Consider the following 26,820-nt stretch of genomic DNA (forward strand, 5'->3'; position numbering starts at 1 on the left):
GAAAGGGGGCGTGTCTAAAGTGTAGGGGGTGTGGCATACATCACTAACAAAAGAGGAATTCTGCTGAGAGCAATGACGCTTCCCACAACACAGTGCATGAGTTTGGTCAGGTTTAAGCCACTCCCACTGCTACACTTATTGAACACAAACACACACCCTCACAGGGGGTGTATGTCTTTTAATGGGATTTGTTGCCAAAAGGCAAAATATATTATTAGCCGTATCCTTTAAATAGACAACCCCTGACACATGCAAACATGTGACGTGCTGTACATTTAATCTCTGAGGAAGGACTATCCACAATACTGGTATTACTTTTACTGTATCATTAATACTATGAGTACTACTCTTCTGTCTGTCAGTACTAGCTGGGAAACTGCTGGTTCACAAGTTATTGAATGGAGAGATTCTATCAGAGGTGTTGCGATGGTATCTGCAGTCTTTTCACCTGCGATGTTTTGTTGCTTAATCAAAGTGTAATTGGAGTAAAACAAACAGTCTTGTGTGTTGTATTTGAGGAGGGATCCTTGTCACGGAGATCCTCGGTTCTGATAGGAGCTGCAGGCTGATATTATGCGCTGACAACCATGTTGAATCTGATTTAAAAAATCAGCTTATTTTATAAGAAGGCATACAGACGTCACATGGTCTTTCATGCTGCAGACAACAGTGATGTCTGCACTATTAATTACTATGTATGCACTGCCATATTGTATTGAAGTTTGAAATGAGGGTTGCTGTGACTGTCACACTCCCAATTAGTCATGTTTAAACACACATGAACACAGATGGAAGAAGTTCAGAGTGTTCATGTTTTTATTTATGTTTTCCTTCTGATTTACTCTCCAGACAGGGAAACATAACTGAATGAATTCTGAAAATAAATTAGAATGAAATGACTGTTGTTTTTTTGTTTTTTTAAAGGACTTGTTTCCTAGCAACATCAAATCAGTTTGTTATTCTGGTGGCGTGTGTGTGTGCATGTATGTGTGTGTAAGAGAGAAAGGTTGAAAGATATCAGCATCATTTTTTAGGTGTATCAAGTCAGAATTGACTGGATTTGCATCATTTGGGGATTATTTCTGCTCACACGACATCCCAAAGCCCCAAACAAAAGATCCCAGACTGTCTGGACAAATCCTCAAGCTGTTTGACTTGACAGAAGACGTGACAGATTTTTGGATACCAGAATACCCTGGAAGATTGAAGATGGATGTGGAGAGAATTGTGTGTCTCAGAAGTATTACAATCAAATGAAGCGTATTTGTACTACAGTAAATGTGCAAATGACAACTGTAAAGCCTCCCGTTTCCTGTCAGCGGAACAGGCTTTGTTTGTTGAGTCATTCACAGATTGTAGACTTGGTTTTATGGTTTCAAGCCTTCAAACACTGACAGATAAGAATAACTTGATCAGTATTTGGCAATCGGCAAACACACCAGTGAAGCCTGCCTTTGTTTCAAAATAGTTTTAATGCTAAATTAATGAATGAAAGGTTGAACACCATAGTTTCGTGAAAATACAGGGACTTCCAAGTGGAGCTGAAACAATAATTAATGATTAGCTGAGCAACACAAAATCCTGCCAAACCCTGCCCTCTGCCTTGATTTTACTTTTCTTGTTATTTTGCTACGCTCAGGATGCTTTACTAACCCAAATCATCATCATCATGATTCTACCTGTACCTCAAAATATTCTCCTCAAAAACTTCTCCGAATTTTAGTTACTTTTCAGCTGTGGATGTATAATGCGTTATCAATAACAAAGCATTCAGTCGAGGGGTTTTCTGTTTCTCCAAATCTTCAGCCTAAATTACTCCCAACTCCTGTGCTGCTGCAACATGTCATGTTTTTGTTGTTGCTGTTTTTGTCCATATGTCATGGTTTTCACTGGCCCATTTGCAACCACATAGCCTTATTGGCTACAAAAATGCAAATGAAAGATGTGGATATAAATTAAAATTGGACTCAGTACTCAACTGACCTCTCATAAGTCCCGCCTCTTTGTGTCCTGTGCTCCAATAGCAGTTGAGCAAGCTTGGTACCTCAGTCAACGTTCTCCTCTCCTGTTTCTGCACTTGACTGCACCTGTTGTAATTGACGTAGACCGGAAGTCCGTGTCGAAACCAGGATACAATCCCATCCCCTCAATGCTGTGAGGTGAAAAGTGCTAACCGTTGTGCCATGCATAGAGTCACAGCTTAAATTAGCAAATGTGGGCAAAACGCTAGCTAGCAAGCTAGCGAATCTACATCAGTTTACTAGCTAGGTAGTTTTGCTAACATCAACTAACTTAAGATGTGACCCTATATGTCACTTTTGTAAGAAAAAGAGAAAGTTGACCTGTTGAACTGTTACTGGAGCATAGTGCAAAAGGGGGGGTTCATGTTAAACTGAACTGAATACCTTTGAGTTTTGGGATTTTGTACTATTTCCTGACATTTTATGGACAAAGCAATTGACCATTAACCGATTAGCTGATAAAATAATCATTAGTTGCAGACCTACTACAATGAATGAATGAAAAATAGTGGTGGTCTACATGTGGTCTGATATAACTTTTAGTCAGATTAGACCTTTGTTGAAGAATATATTGCATTTTGCACCTAGCTTTGCATTTTAACTGACTTTTCAAGTTTTCCTGGGTTTGATGCCAGTGGAAACCTGTCCATCTCCCCCAGCATGGCTGCCATTAGTCCTCATCAATACCTCAGGGGTTTGCCATCCGCTTCCCCATCGTGGTGAGAGTCAGTGGGTGCTGGGATGGGCTGCCACGCGCCTGCTGTGATGTGATGACGCTAATAAAGCAGCGTGGCAGGGCCTCTGTGGACGGCTCTTCTGTATAATGTGATGGGGTTGGCGGTGGAGAGACGAGGAAGGAGACAGAAGCTGGGAGGAGGTGGGGCAGAGGAGGCAGGCGGCATGGCTGATCCCGACAGCTCCGCTCGAGGGAGGAAGATGCCCCGATGAGAGATTTGGGGAGGGGGTGAGGTTGAAGGTGGTGGTGGAGGGGGGGATTCCCAAGGTGTTCAGCCAGCTTACCCCCTCCCTGAATGTGCCTGTATCACCATGACAACTGGGCACGGTGGGAGTCCGGGGATTCACTCACACCTGGAGGAAACAGACAACATCATTTGCATTTTGCACACAGCCCTGCTCATCATAGTAGATTAACACGGTTCATGCAGAGTGCAGACATGTTGCATCGCTGAGAGCTTTGGTTCAGACCTGCTTGGCTGTTTAGTGCAGGAGATAAGACGGTGTTTGATTGTTAATAAGGATCTGAACGGCAGGCGATGGAGTCCAGTAGTTCAACATAAAAAGGGAACAGATCATCTTTCCATGTGAACAGGATGCAGTGTGATTCCACCAATGTCACCGAATCTCACTTTGTTTTTAATTACCACAGATGAGATGATTTATCTGTGAATACAACAAGCATTTCACCTCGCTTTTTCTCGTAAATTAACATGTTTTCCAAGTGTTTCATCTCTATTTAAGAGCTGAATTGTCAATCTGTTTCCTCGTCTTGGCAGGATTTCCGAGGAGAGTGTGGAGTTCTTTGAGCGCGTGAATGCCATCCTTCAGAAACAAGACAACATGCTGCGGGCTGCCCAGGCCGAGGTAACCCACGCCCCGACTTCCACCTTTCCATCTGTTACACACTTAAAATGTCCTCATGTGGCGTGTAGGCCTCGGCGCTGTCATTCAGCCCGCCATCATGGCCTGTATGACGTCTGTAGACAGAAGGGCCGGCTTGAGTTGGGCGCTGAAGAGAGTGGTAGCTCAGCTGTTACAAGCTGCTGTTGATGGCAGCGTTCAGCTCCTCCTGCTGCCAGAGTTAACAAGGCAATGATGCTGTATTAACATCTTTACTCAAAGTAACTGATGTCTTTATAGAAAAAAAGAAGCAAAAAGCAAAGAGTCATCATCAAACAGAAGGAACATCCACGCTGCGTAAGGGATGATGTACAGTAAGCAAGTCATTACTGGGATATAAATCCTGACAGGGTGATGCAGGAGCTCAATGCAAAGTGGAGGGAATCTGTTGAATGGGGTTTATTTCACCATAATGACCTGCTCACAATACATAGTCCCTCCTATTACAGAGCTACGTACTAAAAAATCAAGAGCAACAGTCTCCTATACATATCAACAGTCTAGTAAGAAATATCAGACCTTAGAAAATTATTATTAACCAATCAGAATTGGGCATTTAACAAAGCCGTCTAATAAATAACATGTCGACAAGACAAGACATCATATTATCCTCTGAGAGCTGCTCTGTTTTATTTTTTTGTGAATGTGTAAATTTGGATGAGTCTTCCAATTCTGGTTGGTGCACTATTGATAAAAAATACTTTCTCACATTTGTTTGACAGTCTCTTTTCAGCTTATTATTTTACCTAAAATACATTTTGTGCGCCAACACAGTTTTTGTACTGCATTCATCCTTCATGAAATAACCAACAGAGAATTTTACCCAACATCAGAACTACTCAGAAACAATAAAAATAAATAATACAGTATTGTACTCCATCTGATTTTTTCACGAAGCACAACAGAAAGGCACACCGTAAATGCAAACTCGTCTTCCTCTGGCGCCTCTGCCATGGATGCAAATAGCTACACAGAGGTGGCATCTTTTATAGATGAATGAGGGATGATTGCTGATTAAACAGTTGTACAAAGCAACTGACATACAGGTGCATAACAGATTATTATTATAACTATGCAAATAAACTCAGCTGCAAAAAGATGTTTTGTTTTTGTTTAACACAGTCAATCCAATAGAGCTTTGTGTCTTTCCATGAAATCTGTCCACCATTTTGACAAAGTGTTAACATGTTTGCAACAGAAGACTTCTGCTGTGCTAAGAAGGTGATCATGAAGATCAAGTGGATCGCAGGTTCATTAATTGTGTCTATGCAATGAAGAGAAACAATGAAATCAGTGGAGAGGTTGCTCCTTTCAAGTTATAGACGACAATGTAACACAGAGACCTCAGTTTCTCTTCTCTCCGCTTCTTGCGCAACACAGACAGGTTTTGTTTTGGCTGAAATGTTTCTGTCCCCTGACAGTGCCAAAGAGGGGCCTGCACGGTGCCGCCGCCCCAAGAGCATGTGGACCAGTCCTTTATCTCCGACAAAATCAGCAGGACGGAGGTGCGTCGGCTCAGCTTTTCTGTTTTCATCGCATTTCAGCAGGGATTAAATCTTAAAAGTCACAATAACAGAATGCAGTCAAGTTGTTTTTATCCCTGCTCTTGATGTGCAGCAGAGCAGAAAGCATGACGGAACGTTTTGAAGGGCTGTTATTAAGTGGAGTGTGTTTTCATGTAGCTGGACCTGCTTTATGAGGAAGCTGTGTACACGGTGGTCAACCGGGTGGGAGTGCCTTCACCAGAACATGTGAAAAGTGATGAAGAGCTGTTTGCTTACCTGCTAAAGGTATCCATCCATCTATCCATCTATATCTATCTGAGAGAAACAGACTTTTTCCTGAGCTTCATTAAATCTCTGTTAGTAACACTCTCACCTCACAGAGAGTGTTATTTGTTGTGAGCAGGCTGTAAGAATCCGAGCAGATGCTCTTGGCTCAAACCTGATTAAACATCAAAGCCCAGTCACACTGTGTGCTGATATTCAGCTGTGATATTACATCCATGCAGATGATGTCATGTTAAGGACTGTAGCGTCTTTTATGTCTTCTGTGGGCGTCTTTTTTTCAAGGTGTGTTTTTTTTTCTCCTGCTGGTCCAGCGCTGGCAGGAGCTCTCACTGAACCAAAGTCAAAGGAATTTCTGTAGTGGATTTTATGTGAGCTTGACACATTTTTCATCTGTTTAGGTCTAATTTTGAATTGTAACAAGGAGCTTGAGTGCTTCTTGAACATTTATTTAGGTTTCTGTTGCATAATTTGTTTTTTGTCTGACCGTCTCTCCAAGGTGTTTGATATGGGCGAAGAGGAGCATGACATCATTCTCCAAAAAGTTCAAGAATCCAAGGTGATACACTTTATATGAGTCACTCTGTATTCAAATGTTATCATAACAGTATCCTTCAGATACACTGTGGTAGTGGAAGCTGGCAGAAATGGAACATAATATTCACAAGTATGTTTTCATTAGTGTATAGATAATTAGAATCATTTTTTGTAGAATGAGCTGTTTCTATTCATAGAGGGCACAGCTGTTTGGAGATCCATGAAGGCCGCCATTTTGCAATACCATGTTTCTACAGTAGCCCAGAACGGCCAAACCAAACACCAGCTCTGTATACGGCCTTTTGCATTTTGTGTTTTCAAATGTCACACCCACCGTAGGTTGTCTTACACACTTGGAAGGGGAGTAAATCCTGCACACTGGTCCTTTAAAGGGAAAAGTGCCACTTTTCATGTTGATCTCCAGTGTGACATAATAGCATTTCGAGTGTTGCCTGTAACCAACATGTAGTTGAAGTTTTTGCTTTGGCTCAATTCTTGAATGAGAATTAAGTTTTTTAAAACATTGAGTTCAAATCTCTGAACAACTAGTTTGTTAACATTTCTACACAAATAAATTTACTGTATATATTCAATGTGCATATCCTTTTTCTGTGTACTACGGTATTGTGGACTTTTTTCAGGGAAACCTTTTGTTCAAATCTGAATATAAAAGCCTCAATGTGATGCACAACAGCCTTCAGCCAACTGACATTCTTCTTTCACTCAGTGAGCAGTCAATGTCAACAAAAAATAAGAACAAAACAGAGATCCATATTTAAGAGCTATTTCCAGAGTTGCCTGGCACCGTGCAAAAAACATCTGAACATGTCGTACGGCTCACACAGTGACAAAACAACTTTTCTTTTTGGTGGCATTGACCCATTTACTGACACAATAACAAGGATTTGAAACATGAACAAAATGTTTTGGATGAGTCAGGTCCGTCTGCAGACATGCAATATTTGTAACCACTGTTTCGAAAAATGAGCCAAGATTATATAGTTATATGAAATAGTATAGTTTATATTTTGTGTGCATAAAAGACATTTTTGCTGAATGTTTTTGAATGCATGCTGCACAACTGTAGACTTTTATGTCTTTTTCTGCTTTTCCAGAAAAAGTTCCATTACAGTAATTTTAAGATGAAAATAGTGAACTCTTAGTATTTGTGTGAACTGAGAAATTCATCCAGCTAAACACACATCAAGTCTACACTAGTGTTTGTTGGTATTTGAAATCATAATTATGTTGGCCAGATTGAACAGTACAAATTCATACTAAAACCTTTGTATAAAAAGAATAAATTATGAACTGGTAAATGAGGGGAAATATTCCAAAAAAAGCAGAATTTCTCAAGATTAAAGTAATAACTTTAAAGCAATGCAGCAAAAAAAGACACGATTTTTCCAAGGTTTTTTTATTTCCCTTAAATTTGTGAGTTAATATTCTTAAAGAATATACTTTTCTTTTCTTGAGTAAATTTGTGGGTTTTTCTTCTCATTTAATCTGTGGTTTATTTCTCTGCTTTTTTACTTTGTAACAATAATTTTACTTTAGCAAATCATGACGGCGATGGAGAACAGGATTGAAGTTACTTTAAAACGTCTCCTAATATATTGTCATGTTGTGTAATACATAAGTTAATGGAAATCAATTGGTGCCTTGTAAAAAAAAATTCTGACACACAATAGCATGGTTTGCAAAAGTTTGTGAATATGTGCTAAAACATGCAAAACCTATTATTGTGACCAGAGTGAAAATTTTCCTTTGCCTCTGCTGGAACTTTAAGTGCTTGTACGTTGCACCTCAATCTATGCATGCTGATCTTTATTTAAATGGTGACAGAGGAATAGTTAAATTGTGATGTACTCAATGCATGACCTTTATTTGTTACATTAACAGTTTCTTGCTCAACTCTTTTCACAGCGAGCCAGTTTTTCTTTGGGCGTTTCTGTTATGAAGGCAAAGAATCTGATGGCCAAGGATGCAAATGGTGAGGCACCTCAAGTACTGAATGACTTTTTTCTGTTAGAAAACTATGAAATGTCCTATCCAGCAACAATGAAACTGAAAACATTTTCATGGTACTTAGCCAATTAAATGATTCACCTCCCGTCAGTCATTGTCTTAATAGTTTTTAGTCATGGCAATGAGGCTGGCCAACAAAAGTGAGGCATGCATAGGTTTTATTAATTAATTTTATTGTTTTTACAGTCAGATTAAGTGATACAGATGATAAATCTGCACAGAAGAGTATAAATGAGCCCAAAGGCTTCCCTCTTCTTGCTGCTCCGACAGCATCATCAGGGGGATATAAACAGCTTCATATGCGCAATAACCTTTTCTCCTTGTCACCCCATGGCCTGCCAGGGTACAGCGACCCCTACTGCATGCTGGGAATCCTGGTGGGCCAGAGCCCCCGGGAGATGGAGGAGAAGAAAGAGAGAAAGTTCAGCTTCAGGAAGAGAAAGGAGAAGCTGGAGAAACGCTCCAGCACCAAGGAGGTGTTACCTGCCAGGTGTATCCAGGTGACTGAGGTCAAACCAGAGACTCTGAACCCAGTGTGGGACGAACACTTTGTGTTGTGAGTACAGCAGTTTGACCTTCATCATCAAAGTACTGGACATGGTGATATGTGCGACATGCAGGATTCACAGTTTCATTTATTTCACACTAACAACCAAAGCTGTTAGTCAGACCGGTCCAGTGCAGCACGTCGTCATCCCTGTGGAGGGATGAAGATCGAGGTGTTTATTGTCAGAACTTACTCATGGAGAGGACGGTTAAACTGATGATTTCCCTGTTTTGTTTTGTTTTTAATTGTTTTTCTTTTTTCACAGTGAAGTAGATGATGTCCACAATGACCTCTTACATCTTGACATATGGTGAGATTTATACACAGCAACACCTTCAGTTCTTGAACTGGAACTCATCTCATAAAGCCTTAAAGAATAAAGTTCCAATGAAAATTGTAATTAGAGTGTCACTGTTAATAATTTTTAAAGGACATGATTTGTCCCAATTCTCAAGAATGGGTGTTTTTCACTGATAACAAACAATAAAATGATAATTAATTATGTTTAGTAATTATTGGTAATACTATAATGTATGTCACTTTTATCATTATTTTGCCTGATATAAAATAATTAATTAATTAATTAATTAATTAATGGTTAAAAATAGTTTGTAAACTGTTTATAAATGTTATCTGGCTGTTAATTGTAAAGTAGCAACAGATGTTTATAAATCTTTACAAATTCCTAATGAATGGCATTTAAAGTATATATGGACTTTTTACTAAAGATTAATTAATATCACTTTTCCATTTTTCAGTGATGGATATTATAAAGTGTTACAGAAGAAATTTACTGACAAAATCCATAAACATCAGTTTTTCAATCGCCAAGCAAACAGAAGAGGTCTTTTAGGTTGGATGAAAAAAAAATGTTTGGTTTGGTTATAGCTGATAATAGTATCCATTACTGCATGTTCCTCTACGCAAGTATTGGGTCAAATGTGAGCCACAACAGACAGGTTAAGTTGTGAGCTTTCACCCCTCTCTTGACTTCAAAACAACTTGAGTAAGTTTGTGCTTTTCTGGAACTGTAATGGCTCTTGACTGCCGATGCCTCGTGCCGCTCAGTTCAGTTAATTGTGGTACAAACTTGTTCTTGCAGGAGATGAGGTGCTGTAATAACCTCTGAATTATCCTCTGTTCTCCAGGGATCATGATGATGACGTGTCTGTTGCTGAAGCCTGCAAAAAGCTCAATGAAGTCAGTGGACTTCGTGGAATGGGCAGGTAGAACAAACTCTATTTTGTACCTAAATTATCATTATAGTAATGGCACATAATGATGTATCTGCCTTATCTGCCTTAGATACATCATTGGTAAGAAATGCCGGATATTCCGGTAGCTGTCTTATTCTTTTCTTTGAACGTCTGATGGACAAATGAATCACTAATTGTGATTGTGTGCACAGTTCTATAAGGTTGGTAACGCATTTATCCATTCAGTTGGTATTGTGGCACTAATTAGATGAGTCAGCCAACCTGTCAATCAAAGGGTCATTTCCATCTAAATAAGCCAAAAGTTGCAGTTTAGGAACAAAGAGAAAAAACTGACACCCACTGTTTTGTTGATTTTAGGAGAATATTTGATATTTATCCTTTAACCTTAAGAAAGACTGACATACAGGGCAATAAAGCTGTGCACACAGAGAACACAGAGAGTTCAACTGTGGTCATGGAGAGACTAATAACTAGCAGACGTGTCTAATGAAAACCTCGAGATGTCAATCATAACCAAGGGACAAAAGGATCCTGTGGTGAAAAATGTGCAACTTCACTTTGAACAAAAATCTGAATGATGGCCAACTTTTATCAGGAAATGAAACTCAATTTGTCGAGTCTAATTGTAAGTCAGAGCGGATGAATGCATTAGCTGAATGCCCAGAAATGGAAACTGTTAGATTATAGCTCCCACATTATAATTTAACATGAATTCAACCTGTGACAAACTAGACTTTTCCCTCTGCTCTGCTTTTTTTTTTTTTGTCAGGTATTTTAAGCAAATAGCAAAGTCGGTGCGTGCCAATGGATCCGCATCATCAGGCTCTGAGGAGAACGCCGACGACTTCCTCGGATGCATCAACATCCCTTTGAATGTGAGTTTCATAGTGGAAAATTTCAAACTTTCACTAGTCACAGGCATCGGGCTACTGCGAGAAATCAAAGACAATCACAAATAGATGCCCTTGAGGGATACAATGTGGATTGAGGATTTCCCTGGAAGTATGTCAGTGCCACTAATCTGTCTGCTTTGCTTCTCGCAGGAGATCCCAGTCATCGGCTATGACACCTGGTTTAAGCTAGAGCCTCGATCGAGTACGTCTAAAGTTCAGGGAGAATGTCACCTGATACTGAAACTCTTCACCAGCCAGGTCTGTGCGGTACAACAGTAAATCAGTATACAGAACATTAATTGATAATGGATTAATACTCTTTTTTTTCCTTTCAGAGAGACACAGCTTTATCTAAGAAAGACTTAAATGTCACTATTCACAAGAAACTGCTGAGTCAGATTGTGGAATATGAGCATGCTCATGTAAAGGTGAGTTTCTAGTTGATATTTTTTCATCTCAGCCTTTACAGTGTCAATCAGTCAGTTAATAAGATCATTTGTATAGCACTTTTTATAGGAACAACATTCTGAGCTACCTGAGTAAAAGTGCGTCATGATGGATTTGAAGCTTTAACGATGGCTTTAGTTGATCAGTTGCTTGCTTGATCTGTTGGTTGGAACAAACAACCAATGGAGCCGCTGTAACATCATCACATTGATGCTGTATTACCGGTCGTCAAACTGGCCTCTGTCAGTCTCTGAGGTTGTGCCCCAGTCTAATCACACATACATGAGTCTCAAAGGGCCGGGCTAACTGAGCTAACTAGCTAATGGCAGCAAAAGCACAGTTAGCAGCAGTGCGACAGGGACTTCAGTGTTACGGGAAGAAAAGGTCTGTGTTGTTTCCATCTCCCAGGCCTAATGGCAAGATGCATGAAGTGTGAAGTGTCTTTTCTTCCTGCACTAACAGAGAAATGAAAACTTGGTTGACTAACAGTTCAATTGACTATTAGGGGCTACCGTACTTGATGCTGTGGGGGAAATAAAGAGTGGCAAGACACTCAGGAGCATGCATAAACTTCACTGCCTTTGGATTTCCTGAGAAAACTGTCCCAAGTTAATTTAAGAGAAATCAGTCCACAGGCTGTTATATGTAACAGAGAAATGTGGGGGAGTTCTAATTTTGTAAGTTACGATTCATAAATGTGAATAGCTTCACTTTCACTTTGAGTGTTTTAAAATGACAGAAAGAACATTTTTCTTTTGGTGTTTGCCATGTGGGTGAACTCAGCTGTTAACTTTAAGACAAAGTTTTTGATGAGAACGTGCAGATTATTCTTATACTTGTCCAAGTATGATTGAAATGAAATGGTAATATAATTACAGAGAGAGCCCTACAACTGGAATGGGCAGGTTTGCCCAGCAGCATGGACTGTACTGACTCACCATGCTGTGCAAACGGATCTCTCACCTCTCCAACAGGCTATTATGTGAGTATTAATGGAAGAATAAAATTGATCAAATCAAACATGAAAGCTTCAACATCAGGCAAAAGGTGCATGCGTTGTTTTTTAACGCAGTCGTTGGCAGTGCTACAGCAGCCACCATCGAACCCAGAGGGTGTGCTACTCCCTGCTGCTGCGCCTCCTGAGGACCATCGATGCAGAGTGGGACCCCGCCGCAGTGAGGGGCGACCTGGTAGGTTCGCCGCCATCGGCCTCTCAGTAGGGAAAAAAAAACCTTTCATCATCTGGAAACAGCCACCTCATTAGCTCAACTCTTCACTGACATTCATCAAGGTTTTTGGTTCAGCCAAAAATGTCTCACAGCCAGTGTACTTGAAGCTATAACTGAGGGCCCTTCCTGTGTCCAGGAGAGGCAGCTGTCAGACAGCTTCAGGCTGTACACAGAGCACTGCCTGTGTCTGATGAAGAACATGCGTCAGGTTTTCCCCTGCACCAGCGCCGCTGCCATTACACGCTACGAGCTCATGCTGAGGTAAAGTCACACTGCCATCACATCACATCACGCACTCGCCTGTGCTACCATATCAGGAGCACGCTCAACCTCTCAGCCCAACACACAGACACACACACGGACCTCAGTCAGTCAGTGTGTGGAGAAAGCAGTGTTGGGCTTCTTACGCAAACAGAAATATCTTAATCATTGCTCATTACTCATTTCAAAATAAAGTATTAAACATTTGTTCCTGGCCACAAATTTTGTTTAGTAAAACCTGAAATAAAATAGCTGTTATTTGCATCAACATATTGTGGTCCGAAGCAACAATTTACATATTTTACCTTATATAACGTGTATTATTGCCATATTAAGCTTCTATTACAGAAATTCAATTAATTACCAAATTCTGTCATACACACTGGTATGTGGGCCAAACAAACTCATCATATATTTAGATGAATTTTAGATTTTAATATGGCTTACATGTGGGACTTTTAGTTCAAATAAATCACAGAATCATAAGCATTCATCCTTTGGAGGACATGAATCCACAGTGAATTTCATGGAAATCCAGGCATTAATTTTTAGACACATTGGCACTGACCAATGTGTTGACCAAGTGTAAATTTCACCAGAAAATCATGACAAACAATCCATGGAGGACCATGGATATCCGCACTAAAGGATGGTAATCTGGCCAGTATTGTAGAGATTCTGCTCAGTTTTGGATAGACTGCCAAAAATTACCATCTTTTTGCCTCAGCTTCAAGTTACCAGAAGAAGAAGAAGGAGGAGGAGAAGAAGAAGAAGAAAGTTAGAGCAGTGAATTGTACCACATTAGGGAGTCTGTTCCACATTCAGTGCCAGCCAGTAAAATCAGCTAATTATTGAAGTTCATGTTGCTGTGTCACACTAATTTGAAGGAGACAGACTTTTTTATAGAAACTTCCCCAGTAAGAAGTCCAGCTCTGCCCAGTGATCAACACCTCAAGGGAGATCTTCTCTACACCTCTCAGAAACACACACACACGTGCACACACACACACACACACACACACAGTGACTCAGCTAACAGTTGAAGTAAAGTTCCTGCAGCGATAATAGATCAGGATCCTGCATAGAATTTAAGTGGAAAATTATTTTGTAAGATTGCAGCTTTTGTACTTTTTTTCAAAAACAGTGTTAGTGTTTGTTGTGAAACCAGCATTTATGTGACCTGAAAGCTTTCTTGTGCTGTAATTCGTTGTAATTTTCCCTGTCTGTGTATGCCAGGGGGATTGGCTACATGCAAAACATGCGGGCATTTAAGACTGTATGTCCTCTTCGAAATGAACTGCATTTGGACATCACTACTGCTGTCAAGGTAATAATGATAGAGTCTTTTTTTTTTACCTCTAGATGTGAAAACACATGTCAGGAAAGCAGGGCTGACATGATGTACGTTTCTGCCAATTAGAGTACAGTAGAGCACTGGATAGCTGTTGGTCCTATCGTTGGTCTGAAAGCTGCAAAGTACCAAGAAAAAAGAAAAAGGAAGACCAGAAAGTCTGTATATTATATGTGTGTGTATGAGAGAGAGTGTGTGTGTGTTAGTGAGGAAAAACTGAACGTAAACAACATTAAATATTTAATTAACCCACTCATTCTCTTTGTATAATTATTTCAACAGAAAGGAAGTGCAGAGTGGTACGAGAGCTTAATTGCACGATACAAACCAGAGGAAGGGGTAAGCGTACACTGATTGTAAGTCCTAATGATAGAAACCATCACATCTTATCATTTTCTGACTGTGGCTTGAGAATTGGTATGGTTTTTTTTTCCTGTTATGTCTTGACAATGCAGACGCTGGAGGAGCAGCTGAAGAGGCTGGTTCAGGTGGTGGATGGTGTGTGTGCAGATGTGCAGCGAGCCCAGAACATCTACAACAAGCTATTCTACAGGTGAACATCAGTGCTGCACATCTCACAGAAACATCGATTTCCACTGGACACTGTCGGACTGATGCCACTTCATCCTTTGTTTGTTTGTTTTCACAGTGCAGTGAAAGTAGATTTCTTCAGCATATCATACAGACAGTTGGAGAAACAGGTAGATCATTGAAAATAAAATTAAATCCAAGTCATATAAAGTGTTATTTGAGACGTATACTGTTGTTGCTGCTGACTTTGACACAGTCGCATGCTTTCATTCTTCAGGTAGCCGATGATGTAAATGTAGCGATGGAGCGGGTTTGCGGGACTCTGGAGCAGGAGAGCTCCAGACTGACACAGACAATGGGAGAGACCATCTTTGAGCTCTTCATGTCCTTAAAAATCCTCAAAGGCTTCCGGGAGTTCCTTCCTCTCAAGTTGGTTATCAGTTCAACTTTAATGACTTTTCATATAGCAGCGTTAAAGGCTGTGACTGGCCTTTTATTTGTTGGAAATGCCAGCGAGAAGATGAGACTTCAGCTCTGAATTTATTAAAAAGACCTGTTTTCTTCTCTAACAGGGATGCTAAAATGTTGGCCTTGACAGGCTTTCACAACTGGTTTAAGTCCTCCATCCATAAGTGGCTGCAGATCGTTCATGACAGATCCTGTGACAGAATTCGCAAAGCCGTGGAAACAGACAAGGTGAGAGGTCTCTGCCTTTGAAATGATGTGAATGGAAATAGCGTGTGTGCATTTGTGTTAGTGGTTAACTCAAACATCAAAAAGGAACAGAGGTCATTAGTGAATGAGAATTCAAACCCATGAGTTTCCATGCATCTCTGTGGAGGTTATGGGTTTAGAAATGCATGGAAACTCGTGTTATGGAGCTACATTTTTCTTCATTTTGCCCTCAAAACAAATTGGAAACTATTTTTTCTGATTTATTCTCACTCGAGTCTATCTGGTCATAAGTAGATGTGATTAAGAACAATGAAAAATGATGTGACTAACAACTAAATGTAGTGTGATACAGAAACGGCTGTATCTCAAAAACTACACAAAGTATTATTAAATGTTTGGTATCATTCAAAACTACTCTAATTGCAATAATTGATAAATGATATGGGATGATAAATATGTGAAATCTAAAGTCCTGATTTTTTTATCTGTAGCCACATGTCTTAACAGTTTCCACAGCAAATTTTGTGGTTCCACCTCTAACAGAAACATGAACATAAAATAGTCATTGGTCATGATTGTTTTTATCAATATATCTAAATAACATATATCTTTATAAAGTAATTGCTTTCTGCATTTAATGTGTAATAATAAACCACCATATACATGCACCTTACATCATAGGTAGAATATGAATTGGTTTGTATGGTTTTTTTTTTTAAGAAATGCATGGATAACCAGTTCTAAATATATTTATATACTGGCCTACAGTCATACAGTGTGTTGTAAAACTTGTATTAACCGGTAAGCTAGGTGGTTGAACTAACAACTCAACATTGTGTAATAACCTATTTATTAACAGTTTGTACACATGTACAAATAATCCACAAGATGGTTAAAACTGTTACTGTACTACAGGCATATTAAAATACATGATTATAGCAAAGTTAAACTGTGTGTTACTTACCTTTTTATATTGGTTATGGTCAAGGTATATCAATTTGTATTCTTAAATTACATTTTTCATTATTTTGTTTTTTACTATGTTATGATAGCATAGCAATTGTTACAACCATCTTATTGCTGTAAATATTTTTTGTATAAAATCACATAAATAAACATTCAAACTATCGTCTATAGCTGCTTTCAGCTACACTTTAATGTGTTCTTTTGTGTGTAATTAATTATTAATTAATTTTATTAACAGTTAACAGTTAACTAGCATTATTAACTGTTTACATAATCCTCATAAATGCTAAATAAGTAGTTAAAAAGTAATACTAGTAGTATTGTGTGTACATTACATTTTGAGTTTTTAATGTGTTGTTTGAGCAGCTTGAGCCTGTGCATCCGGCCAAACACAGCTCCTCAGCAGTAGAAGTGACAATGTGCTTCAGCCAGGTACGTGAGATCTGGCTCCAGCTGGCCTGGCCAGACTCTGCGGGGGCCTTCATCTTCATCACTCGTTTGACAGACGTGAGTGACACTTCACACATGTACCCACATCCTGCACACATAAAAACATGAGCAGATTTACACACATATACACACACATACAGGAAAAAGATTTTTTATTAGAGTCAAAAACAAAAAGGAAAGTGAGAATTTCACTGTAATAACAAGACTGGTATTTTATCACAGAATTTCTGCAGCGAGGCTGTTTGCTACTCGGAGATGATAACACGCAAGATTGAGAGGAACCAGCTGGGCCGAGACCACAAGAGCTTCACAGTGCAGGTAACGCCTGTAGCAAGACAAAACTGGGGGAGGGCGCACAATGACGTGGGAAGTAAATGTCAGCAAGTGTTCTCCTTGGCAACACAAAGGGCTCGGCGGGAGATCAGATATGTTTACACTCAGAAAAAAACTCTTGTCGTCGTCAATCATTTACACTGGCACCCCGTCCCTCCACTTCTCTGTAGCCCTGCTTCTTTTCCTTCTTTGTTTCTCCACCTCCACCCTCTGTTTCTCCTCTTCTGCTCCTCCACGCTTTCTGCTAGCTCTGCATTGCCCTGAACAACACGGAGCACGTGCGCGTTTTCCTGGGTCACCTGCCCCGTGACCTGGACTGGCAGGGTGTGGAGCGGGCCATGGAGGAGTCCTGTGGGATGGAGGGGAAGGAGCAGGTGTACAAGGCACTCAATGGGCAGCTGTTTAACATGGACCTGGACCTGCAGAGAGAGGCCAAACGTCTCATCACACTGCTCACCGACAAGGTGCAGATCAACTGCATTTCTAAGACATGCTTCACATAGGCCTATAGAAACATGTCACTGCCTGCAAAAAGCTTGTAACTCCACTATTTTATGCTTTAAATGGAATTCAACATATTCACATTTTGTTTTTACGTTTTAACTCAGGGTGTGTGTGTGTGTTCCAGTCTACAATTCATATAAACGTTAACAATCAGACAAATCATTTTAATTTCACTGGTTCCTGATTGTTAAGCAATTGAAAAGGCAATGGATAGTGAAAATCAGCTAAAACCTAATCAAGTTTGTAATATATGCTAATACTCACTGGAGCACATGTTTCTGTGTAGTGTTTATACAGATTACATCCAACACAAAAGTTAGAAGCACTTTGTTTGGTGTCGCAGTAATGATGTTGGAAACGTTGGCTAGAAAATGTTTGAAAATCAATCAATCAGGAAGCAGTGAAATGATAATGACATTGTATAACCTAAACAGAGCAGTACAGTCGGAGATTTTTACCCTTAGCATGTTGTCAGAGGAAAATGGGTGCAGTGTAAATATGTTGAATGGAGTAATCTCAAAATGTTGAGGTGGGTACAGGCAGTGACATAAGTAAGATTATAGAATATGGATGATTGCTCAGGTTTCTTTGTATGCAACAAAACTGCACCATTCTGTGTACGTAAACTCTTAGCAGAAGTGTTCATGCATGATGCAAATATGAATTGCTGTGTACACATGCACCTGCATGCACATGTGTGAGATAATATTTGTGTGCAGATGCTGCCTGAGCTGAGGAGGTACATCCAGCACATCAGTCTGTCTCCAGACTCCATCAACAATGATGAAGTAAGGCCCAGCAGTGGTTTTCTGCAGCTTTCACTCCTGTATCAGTGTTTGCAGCCAACAGTGCTCATGTAATATGTGTTAATATAACATCCTTCCAGGCTGTGTCCCCACTTATGAAGTACTTACAAGACACTATGGTCATCCTCACCGAAAAGCTTGTGAAGGAGAATCTGACAAGGTAATTACTTCCTCTTCCTCTCTCCTTACTATAAATAGGACTTCATTTATTTTCTGGCAACACAAATTAATTTTAATAACTATTCTAAGTTATTACTGTGACACATTCTGCCTAATTACTCATTTCCATCTGGTATGCCTGTGCAGCTAATGATAAAGATATAAAGAAAACATTTAGTACAATATTATGAAACTGTTAAGTGTCCGAGAGAGGCAAGTGAGAAAAAAAATATGCTGATCCTTCCTCTCAGACTGATCTAAATTGTTTTCTCTCCTGTAAGAGATGACTTAAGAACAGGTAAAGAGTGTTTTTCTTTTTCTTTTTTCTGAGTGTTTATTGTTGGAATAGACATTTCAGCCACAAGAGTCTGAAGGGCACTACTACCTCGTACTCTAAGTAGGGCTCTAAGTAGTGCACTTTAAAAATCAACTTACTATATTGTGTGTTTGCAACTTATGTAACATGCCTGTCATGTTTTTCCTCTGGCTGCTGATTTTTGGCGCCAATACTTTTCTTGCCAAAAGAAAGACATGACAAACATGTTACAGAGAAATGTAGCATAGAGAAATTAAAACTTCCCTGGAAGAAAATATGACTGCATTTAGTACTCATATGCAATTTGGGGCTTTTTATTCAGAAAACAAAAATGATCTGTCTGCAAAGTCAGACTCGTTTCAGTAAGGTTCTGACTGCATGAGCCAATCAGCACTTAGAGGGTACATAGGAGGACCAATCAGGTTCTGCTTTGTGTTCATGTTGCCTGCTGCTCAGCGACAGAGGGAAAACAGCAGGGGAGCATGACAACAAAAATCACAGGGGGTTCCCATGGCTTTGTCTGCTCTGAGGTTGTGAAAATTAGATTTGCACATGTCAACGAAAATCACAGTTTATACAAAAAATCTGTATACAACACTATTTAAAAAGACACATTATTGTCCTCACTCAAAAACACTGTAGTAGGCCACTTAGAAGGCCACGCCTCTGTGACCTCATTATTACTCTTTTGGTAAGGATGAGTGTGTATAAGCCTACTCTGTTGGGTTGTTAAAATAAAAAATGTCAAACTTTTATTAGAAATTTTAAAATTTATTATTTTTTTAAATGATGATTGAATCATGATTTCAGGAAACAAGTTGAAATGTGCACCACTTTAGCGTAGGGCTCCTGTCCAGTCTGTTGTCTATTCTCTGCATACACATAAAACACTGCATCATCAGCATACACATGACTTGTAAACCAGGAGAAATGCCAACACACCCAAAATCAACTTTTGTAGAAACTGAACCTCACAACAGACGTATCCTTATGTCAGCTTACATAGCCAGATTCACTATTTCCGCTTCCTCTAAATAAGATTTCATTTATTTGATTGAGTAACATTTGAAAGCTGTGACTGCACAGCAAATAAGATACTGGATTGTGTGTGAATTTAAGCTTTGCAACAATAATAAAACCACTCAGACATATTTTGTGTTACAACTTATCATTATCACGCTATTATCTGTGAAAACATACATGAGGCTAAGTGAAGGCACGGGGGTGTAATTGGAAAAGCTAGTAAACACAAACACGTGGGTGTCTCGTTGTGTCTGCTGTCTCGTCACAGAGTTCTCCAAAGCATGTGGGAGCTGCTCATGCGGATGATCCTGGACGCGGTGGCAGAAAACAGGGGCGTTCAGGTGGAGTTCTACAACCGCTTCCAGTACACGGTGGAGGTCAGTGATTTCTACGTGTCATTGCACGCTACTCTTTTATAGCTTCTTCCAGTCACTAAGATGAGTAGTCTGCGTAAAAAGACGTGTCAGCTCAATAAAGATCCCAACTGTTCCCATCATCCTTTAATATGCTCCGTGTTCTTGCTGTTGTGCAATCATTTGCATATATTAGATATTTATGCAGTCGCTGGGTAATAGCTCAGCGGCAAAATTAGTCCCCTCATGAATGACAATATGGGAGCTACTGTATATTCTAATGCCAATTCAGCCAGCTAGCAGGGAATGTGACAGATCTGTGTGAGAAGTAATGGCTTGCCACAAGAGTGGGCTCATGAAATTTGGCAGACAGATATTGTGCTTTCCTGCCAGAGGTTTCATGCTATTTGTGTGAACAACACGTCTCTCTACTCTGCTGACACTTCATTCTATCAAAAGCAGATGGATGAATGTGATGACTCCCAGTTATGTACTTCTTTTTTTTTTTTTTTTTTCACTTGAATTGCTTTAGACCCTGCTGCACTTCTTCCATGCTAAGGGGGAAGGTCTTTCCCTGGAAGACATGAAGAGTGGAGACTACAAGGTAGGATGTGTTTTTTTTTCAGGATTTATGTCCTGCCTAAAGTGTCATTTATCATTTCCCCTTTCTGATTGTCCCTTTTGCTGCTGCTTTAGGTCCTGGATGAGGAACTCAGGCTGAATAAATGTTCCTCCTTTGAGCTGATTGAACAGTACTATCTGGAGAAGATTTCCCTACAGGTGTGTTCCAGCTTGCCAGACTGACAATTTCATTTAGCCCTAAAGAGGACAGACGGGTATTGATTGGACAGCACAACACCCTGTCCTCTGTTGTTTCACCTCTGATTGAAAATCTGCCTTCTCCTGGTCTCAAGACGCTGTCAGCTGATGTAACTTGTAACAGAGGGGTCTTATCTAGGATCCCTGTAAATTACAGTCAACCAAAATGGCCATCCCGATTTCTTCACTTCTTGCTCCACCTTCCAAAATATGTGATAGAGGTTAAAATCTTTTGTTTCTCTTTCTGCTTGGGACCCCTTACAACCCATTTGAGGATCCCTATTGGTCTCTGGACCCCAGTTTGAAAACCACTAATGTAGAATGATATACTGTAGGTGTATGACAAAATCTCAAAATCCACAATCTGATCTGACTTTCAGTTTTAAGGCCATGATTCAATTATATTTTCAATTGAAACATTTTTTTCAGCACTATGTCATATTGAGTCTTGATTTGTAAAGATCAGCAGATTATTGGTTTTATGTCCTGACAGGGAGGAGGTCATATGATAACTGTGGCAATGGTGCAGAGTGAGGGTTAAACAAAGAATTGGATACCAACTCTGACTCTGAGAAAACATTCAAGGCAACTGTCTTCACTGGATTTTTGAGTTATTATTGAACTAAATTAAACAGAGTTTTGTTGAGATAATTTTCTTACAGTTCAGTGAGCTGTGAACCTGATCTGTAATTATTTGGGTGCATGAAAATTAAATGGCTGCAACTGAAAATGAGAAGTTATTAACTATCATTTACTTGCACTTCAGTGACTTTATTCAACAATTTTTGAAGTGGATGCAATTTTTTGACTTTCTAAAACTCAAAGATTAAAGTTGAAGAAATGCAGAAATGTAAATTATCTAAATCAAACATTATGAGTTTATAAAACCTTTTCAAAACTTAAGAATTTGAGTTGGACTCAGAACTTAAAAAGCTATTGAGGTAAGTTGTCTTAAAAACTTTGACTTTTTTGTTTTTCAGTGCAGTGAAAAGTACAACTGCAGGCTACTGGGAAGCTACACTGTGTCGTCTACTGGGATACCTGCTTTTTAGATTTAGCTCATTTTCTCTTTAGAATTGACACTGTGGCAACCCTAATGCTGAACATGTCTGTTTTTTGTTGCTAAAAACTGTGTTAAATGTTTCAGAAAACACTCAAACATACCCGTTACGGGCGAATCAGTGTGAAGTGCTACTATGACGCTCCAGAGCAGAGACTGACGGTAGAGATTCTGCACGCTGCAGATATCATCGCACTGGATGCCAACGGTAAAACTGTTGCAATCAGAACAAAATACAGGTTGTTGTTTTTAAATTTGAGCGTTCACTCACTCTCTTTGGTCCCTCTCAGGTCTGAGTGACCCGTTTGTCATAGTGGAGCTCTGTCCTCACCACCTGTTCCCATTGGCCAAGAGTCAACGCACGCAAGTGAAGCTTAAGACGCTGCACCCAGTATTCGACGAGCTCTTTTACTTGTGAGTCCCATTTCCCTCTCTTCCTCTTCTTATTTGTGCACACCCTGTCGCTGATTTGTTGGTTCCTGTGTCTTCCAGTCACGTCAGTCCCGAGCAGTACAGACACAGGTTTGCGTGTTTGACCTTCACTGTGATGGACTATGACTGGCTTTCCACCAACGACTTCGCCGGAGAAGCTGTGGCTCCTCTCAGCGACTTCTGCTGGCCGGGGAGACCGAACGCCTCACCAGCCGGCAAGAGCGTCCAGCCTGTCATTCTCCACCTGTCTCGCAGTAAACCCAGCGGTACATATAGCTCCAGGCTGTATCCACCTTTTTGTTTTACACAAACATAATATTGGCTTCATGGGAGACCGGAGGGTGCAGGTCTCGGTTTCCAATTACTTCTCCAATACAGCATGAAAAGCCATTCAATCTGGAGATATTTGTGTCAGGTGTAGGAACTGCTCTCATCTGTTTGCTCTCCCCTGCAGACAAGCCAATCATGAGGATGCTGGACGCTCGCATTGGAGACAGAGAGGCTCAGGAGTTTGTCCGCAGGCTGAAGGAGATTGAGAAGTCGATGGAGGAAGAGTAAAAGCTGTCAGCGCTGCCTGTATTGGTGTTTTCTGACCACGTCTTGCGACATGTGCTTTTGTACTGGTACGATGTTTACAATATTTGAATTTTTTCCAATGTTATTGTTTGTTCAGTAATTATACCAAAATGAAAAGAGAACAGAAAACAGAAAACAGTGTTTTCTAACTGGGAGATAACCATCCTGTCACTGTGCAACCCTATGCTGTCTCAGTTAAACTATATTTTAGAATTGAATGGATAGTTGATCCTAAATGTTACTAGTCTCTATTTTTTTGTAATGAGGTAATTGTTATCTTTGTTGTATGATCTTTGATATGATAGATTTATCATTACAGAAATATTTTGTGGAAGTAGCTTACATATCCAATAGTATTCAGTCAAAGTCTAAATCTATACCTCAGATATGCTCATTAGTTGCAGGGGAGTTTCACAGAGACTTTTCACATTCTCCATGGACAGAGTGGAGATAAATTGCATGAAAGCCTATTTAGGATGTGAACGCTTGAACCCACATTGATTTTCCCGGCATACTAAAGAACAGTTATGAATAAAAATACCTGTGTCATGAAGGAAATCATGAGGACACAGCTTTGGGGAAATGCACTTTGTGAGACGTGGTGTTTTACAGCCAGTCAGACGCTCCCCTGAGCCACGCGCCACAGCTCGGGTTCATTTGACTTTTCAGATTGCTCTTCACAAAGCTCATCATGGGTCGGTGAAGAGGCCAAAAACGGTTCTTTTAACTCAGTTCCATCTTGCTGTCTTGACAGCAGTGAGTCAACATCTCTGCAGAAATGTATGTGATAGTTATTCTGGCAACAGCTCACTAAATTAAAGTTTTCAACAATCAACATGCTCATTTAGAGAAGTGATGATGAAATAACTGACATTTGTAATGATTTATTCAATCTGAATCCGTGTTGCTGGCTTTAAAATTAATGAGATATATGTCTCTGGTGGCTGTCTGGCCACCTCATAGTGATGACAAGACTCCAGGAATTGTTATCAAATTATCATACTAAAATATTCAGTAGAGACATATACTTCTTCAAAAATGTTAACTACATTTTGCCATTCTGAGTGTCATAGAAAAGCACAGAACATTTTTGGAGCAGTTGCCAACCTGCATGTTAATACCAACATAATTACTTAGCTTTTTAATGTTAGTTTTACTTAAATTACAGTTTCATGGTTTAATTATTGCCTTTTTTTAAAAAAAATAAAAGCAAGAGCACAGTCCAACCAACTAAGTTGAATAAACTGTATATTTTCATTCAAATTGAGACTTAATTTGTGAAATGATTAATCAGTTTTGTAGCTTGCTTCTCCTCCATGGGGAGAAAAGCTATATTCAGAAGCGTTCATGCTTTCATGGTTATGAGGCTACACCAGGAGACCCTGATGCCTGATAATTGAAATGGAGAAAATGACATCTCCAAAGATAACACGGTGCGTATCGCAGTGTGTTGCCTTATGTCCAGATGGTAGAGCTTCAAAAACACTTAATAGGAGAAACCCAGCTAATTGCAGTTAATGAGCTCATGTAGCTTACAGAAAGTTCTGGAAAGAGCCATTAAACACGGTAAAGCCTTCTGTTATCCTGACTTTAAATCAATGCAATCTCATCACAGTCCCTCTAAAAGGACCAAAATTTGAGTATGTGTCTCAATGTGGGGCACAATCTCTTGAGGTAAAGAGAAAGGAGAAGCATAATGAACCTGTGCTGAGGCATAATTATACTTCAGGGGTGAGGCGAGACCTCGCTGCCTGCATCAGCTCTGACGGGCATAATTCAGCACCAGCTCTCACCGGTCCTCCAAAGCCACGTGTCTTGTCTGTGACTGAAAGATTAGGATCGTAACATTGTGCAGAAAAAAATAATCATCACACTACAGCCTGGAATTCAACTACCATCTTGAGATGAACATAACATTGTTATGCACTTGAAACAACAACAACTAAAAAAAAATCACAAATTCTGGTAACAGTTTATTAATGGAGTAGCCTAGATGTTATTTTAGTAGTGGTGACTGAGCAAGCTAACATTATTGTAGCAAGTTTAAAGGCCCAGTTTCCTGGACAGGGTTTGAATTAAACCAGGATTCTGTTGAAAGGACCACTGTGTAAGATTTAACGGCATCTAGTGGTGAACTTTTAGATTGCAAACACCTCGTCGCTCCCTCCTCTTCCAAGCATGTAGGACAGGGGTCTGCAACCTGCAGCTCCAGAGCCACATGCTGCTCTTTTGCCCCTCTCCAGTGTCTCCCTTTGGCTTTAACAAAAAAAATAAACAGAAGTGAATAATGGTTCTTATTTTAACAATTTCCACCTGTTGTTGTAGGTCTTAACTAATTTTTACATTCTCCAACTGTATAAATGCATAGCCCATACACCAAATGGAAAATAATGTTTTAATATTTTTTCCAGCTAATGTGCCCACACCTACTCGGCACCTTCTCCTCAAAATTTTGCTGCTAGCTAGTCTCCCTACTCTAGTTATGGATGCCAAATCAAAAAAAAAAAAAAAAGTCTCTGAGGAAAATAGAGAATTTAGCACTTGCAGCCCAAGACAGATTTCTTTCTTCCTTCTCTGCCAAAAGTGGCTCTTTTAATAGTAAAGGTTGCAGATGCCTGATGTAGCAGAGCAGTGGCCATAAAAGTCATGCAAAACATGAAAGGACATATCTAGGGCCAGTGTCTTTTTTGTCTATTCTGTGCTACAGTAGAGACACGGTGGTGCAACATGTTGGCCTCCATGGAAGATGATCCTTTGTAGATATAAACAGGTCATTCTAAGGTAAATAAAACACACAGATACTTGTTTTCAGGTGATGATATGTCATTGAAAACATACTTATGAATATTACATTTAGTTTCTATCACATTCTGCCAGTAAACCCACTGTAACTCTTACACATTAAATCTACAATAGCCGGACTAACAAGCTTAATTTCAGTCAGCTGTGTTTGTTCTCTAGTCAGTCTGCACTCAGCTCTCACTAACAAGGTTAATATCAATCAGCTGCGTCACCCTCATTAGAGCTGCACTAGGTGCTCCTGAAAGCTGAAACTAGTCAGTCACACGCAAAAATGCCTTATTATAGAGAAAACAGACAAAACAAAGCAAGCATGAAAAGAACTTATGGGTCTTTATTGGATTAGTCCAAATTTTCCATGTGTCTTTACTGACTTAACAATTAATCTACCTTCAGAATTGAAGATTTACTTTAAGCCCAAGTCCCTCCTATTCCTGGGTGAACTGTAATCTTTCTTCAGGAAATCAGTGAATCTGAAGTAACCCTTTAAAACACCACAGTCAGATTGAGGCAGTACCTCCTATGTTCTGCAAGGTGAAACTGCTGTTTTTCCTTCTTTGCCTGACAACAAGTTAAAATGGCAAAAATAATGCTGACACTGTCCACTGCAGTACATTGCTTAGCTTTCTACAAACTGGGTCATACAAGCCCACTTGAGAAAATCAGAACTATCCCTTTGAAATGGTCAAAAAAGACACTTTTACATGTAATTTAGGCTTAACTCCTGTCTAGGAAACTGGCCCTTATAGTCACAAATGTAGCTTAAAGTTTACAGTTGGTAAACATATATTAAGGCAGTTTTAGGCAAGGTTCACTCCTCTAATCATAAGCACCCAACAACAACAAAAATAAAACAAACAAAAAAAAACGGGTATCATGATGTTGCATGTTAAAACGTATTTTCAAAAAGTATAAACAGATCAGGCCTTTCAGAGTTGTCACTGAATGTTTTCTGTTTTAATTTGCCATTTTTACTGATTGTAGTGAGACAACCGGAACACAAAATAGTAACACATGCGTAAAACACTGTAGCAAGTACTGAGAACTTAGCACCAAAATGTT

General features: G+C 39.7%; 1 protein-coding gene across 1 annotated transcript in view; it reads left to right on the top strand.

Annotated features, from left to right (window-relative positions):
- baiap3 (BAI1 associated protein 3) overlaps positions 1-24,152 on the top strand; it is a 39,732-nt gene extending 15,580 nt beyond the window's left edge. The window contains exons 3-34 of the mRNA XM_084744559.1: positions 3,536-3,623; positions 5,081-5,164; positions 5,342-5,449; positions 5,946-6,005; positions 7,910-7,976; positions 8,354-8,567; positions 8,824-8,868; positions 9,707-9,784; positions 10,545-10,650; positions 10,819-10,926; positions 11,004-11,096; positions 11,994-12,097; positions 12,188-12,305; positions 12,481-12,605; positions 13,842-13,932; positions 14,239-14,295; positions 14,412-14,509; positions 14,606-14,657; positions 14,765-14,916; positions 15,060-15,183; positions 16,495-16,635; positions 16,801-16,896; positions 17,160-17,375; positions 18,135-18,203; positions 18,302-18,381; positions 19,988-20,096; positions 20,605-20,676; positions 20,769-20,852; positions 22,039-22,159; positions 22,242-22,365; positions 22,444-22,649; positions 22,838-24,152. Coding sequence (XP_084600685.1) covers positions 3,536-3,623; positions 5,081-5,164; positions 5,342-5,449; positions 5,946-6,005; positions 7,910-7,976; positions 8,354-8,567; positions 8,824-8,868; positions 9,707-9,784; positions 10,545-10,650; positions 10,819-10,926; positions 11,004-11,096; positions 11,994-12,097; positions 12,188-12,305; positions 12,481-12,605; positions 13,842-13,932; positions 14,239-14,295; positions 14,412-14,509; positions 14,606-14,657; positions 14,765-14,916; positions 15,060-15,183; positions 16,495-16,635; positions 16,801-16,896; positions 17,160-17,375; positions 18,135-18,203; positions 18,302-18,381; positions 19,988-20,096; positions 20,605-20,676; positions 20,769-20,852; positions 22,039-22,159; positions 22,242-22,365; positions 22,444-22,649; positions 22,838-22,941 — 3,394 coding nt within the window. The 3' untranslated portion in view covers positions 22,942-24,152. The remainder of the gene's footprint in view (positions 1-3,535; positions 3,624-5,080; positions 5,165-5,341; positions 5,450-5,945; positions 6,006-7,909; positions 7,977-8,353; positions 8,568-8,823; positions 8,869-9,706; positions 9,785-10,544; positions 10,651-10,818; positions 10,927-11,003; positions 11,097-11,993; positions 12,098-12,187; positions 12,306-12,480; positions 12,606-13,841; positions 13,933-14,238; positions 14,296-14,411; positions 14,510-14,605; positions 14,658-14,764; positions 14,917-15,059; positions 15,184-16,494; positions 16,636-16,800; positions 16,897-17,159; positions 17,376-18,134; positions 18,204-18,301; positions 18,382-19,987; positions 20,097-20,604; positions 20,677-20,768; positions 20,853-22,038; positions 22,160-22,241; positions 22,366-22,443; positions 22,650-22,837) is intronic.
- Positions 24,153-26,820: the final 2,668 nt, after the last annotated feature.

The sequence above is a fragment of the Lutjanus erythropterus genome, chromosome 19 (assembly GCF_056507025.1).
Source record: "Lutjanus erythropterus isolate fLutEry1 chromosome 19, fLutEry1.hap2, whole genome shotgun sequence".
Taxonomy (NCBI): domain Eukaryota; kingdom Metazoa; phylum Chordata; class Actinopteri; order Lutjaniformes; family Lutjanidae; genus Lutjanus; species Lutjanus erythropterus.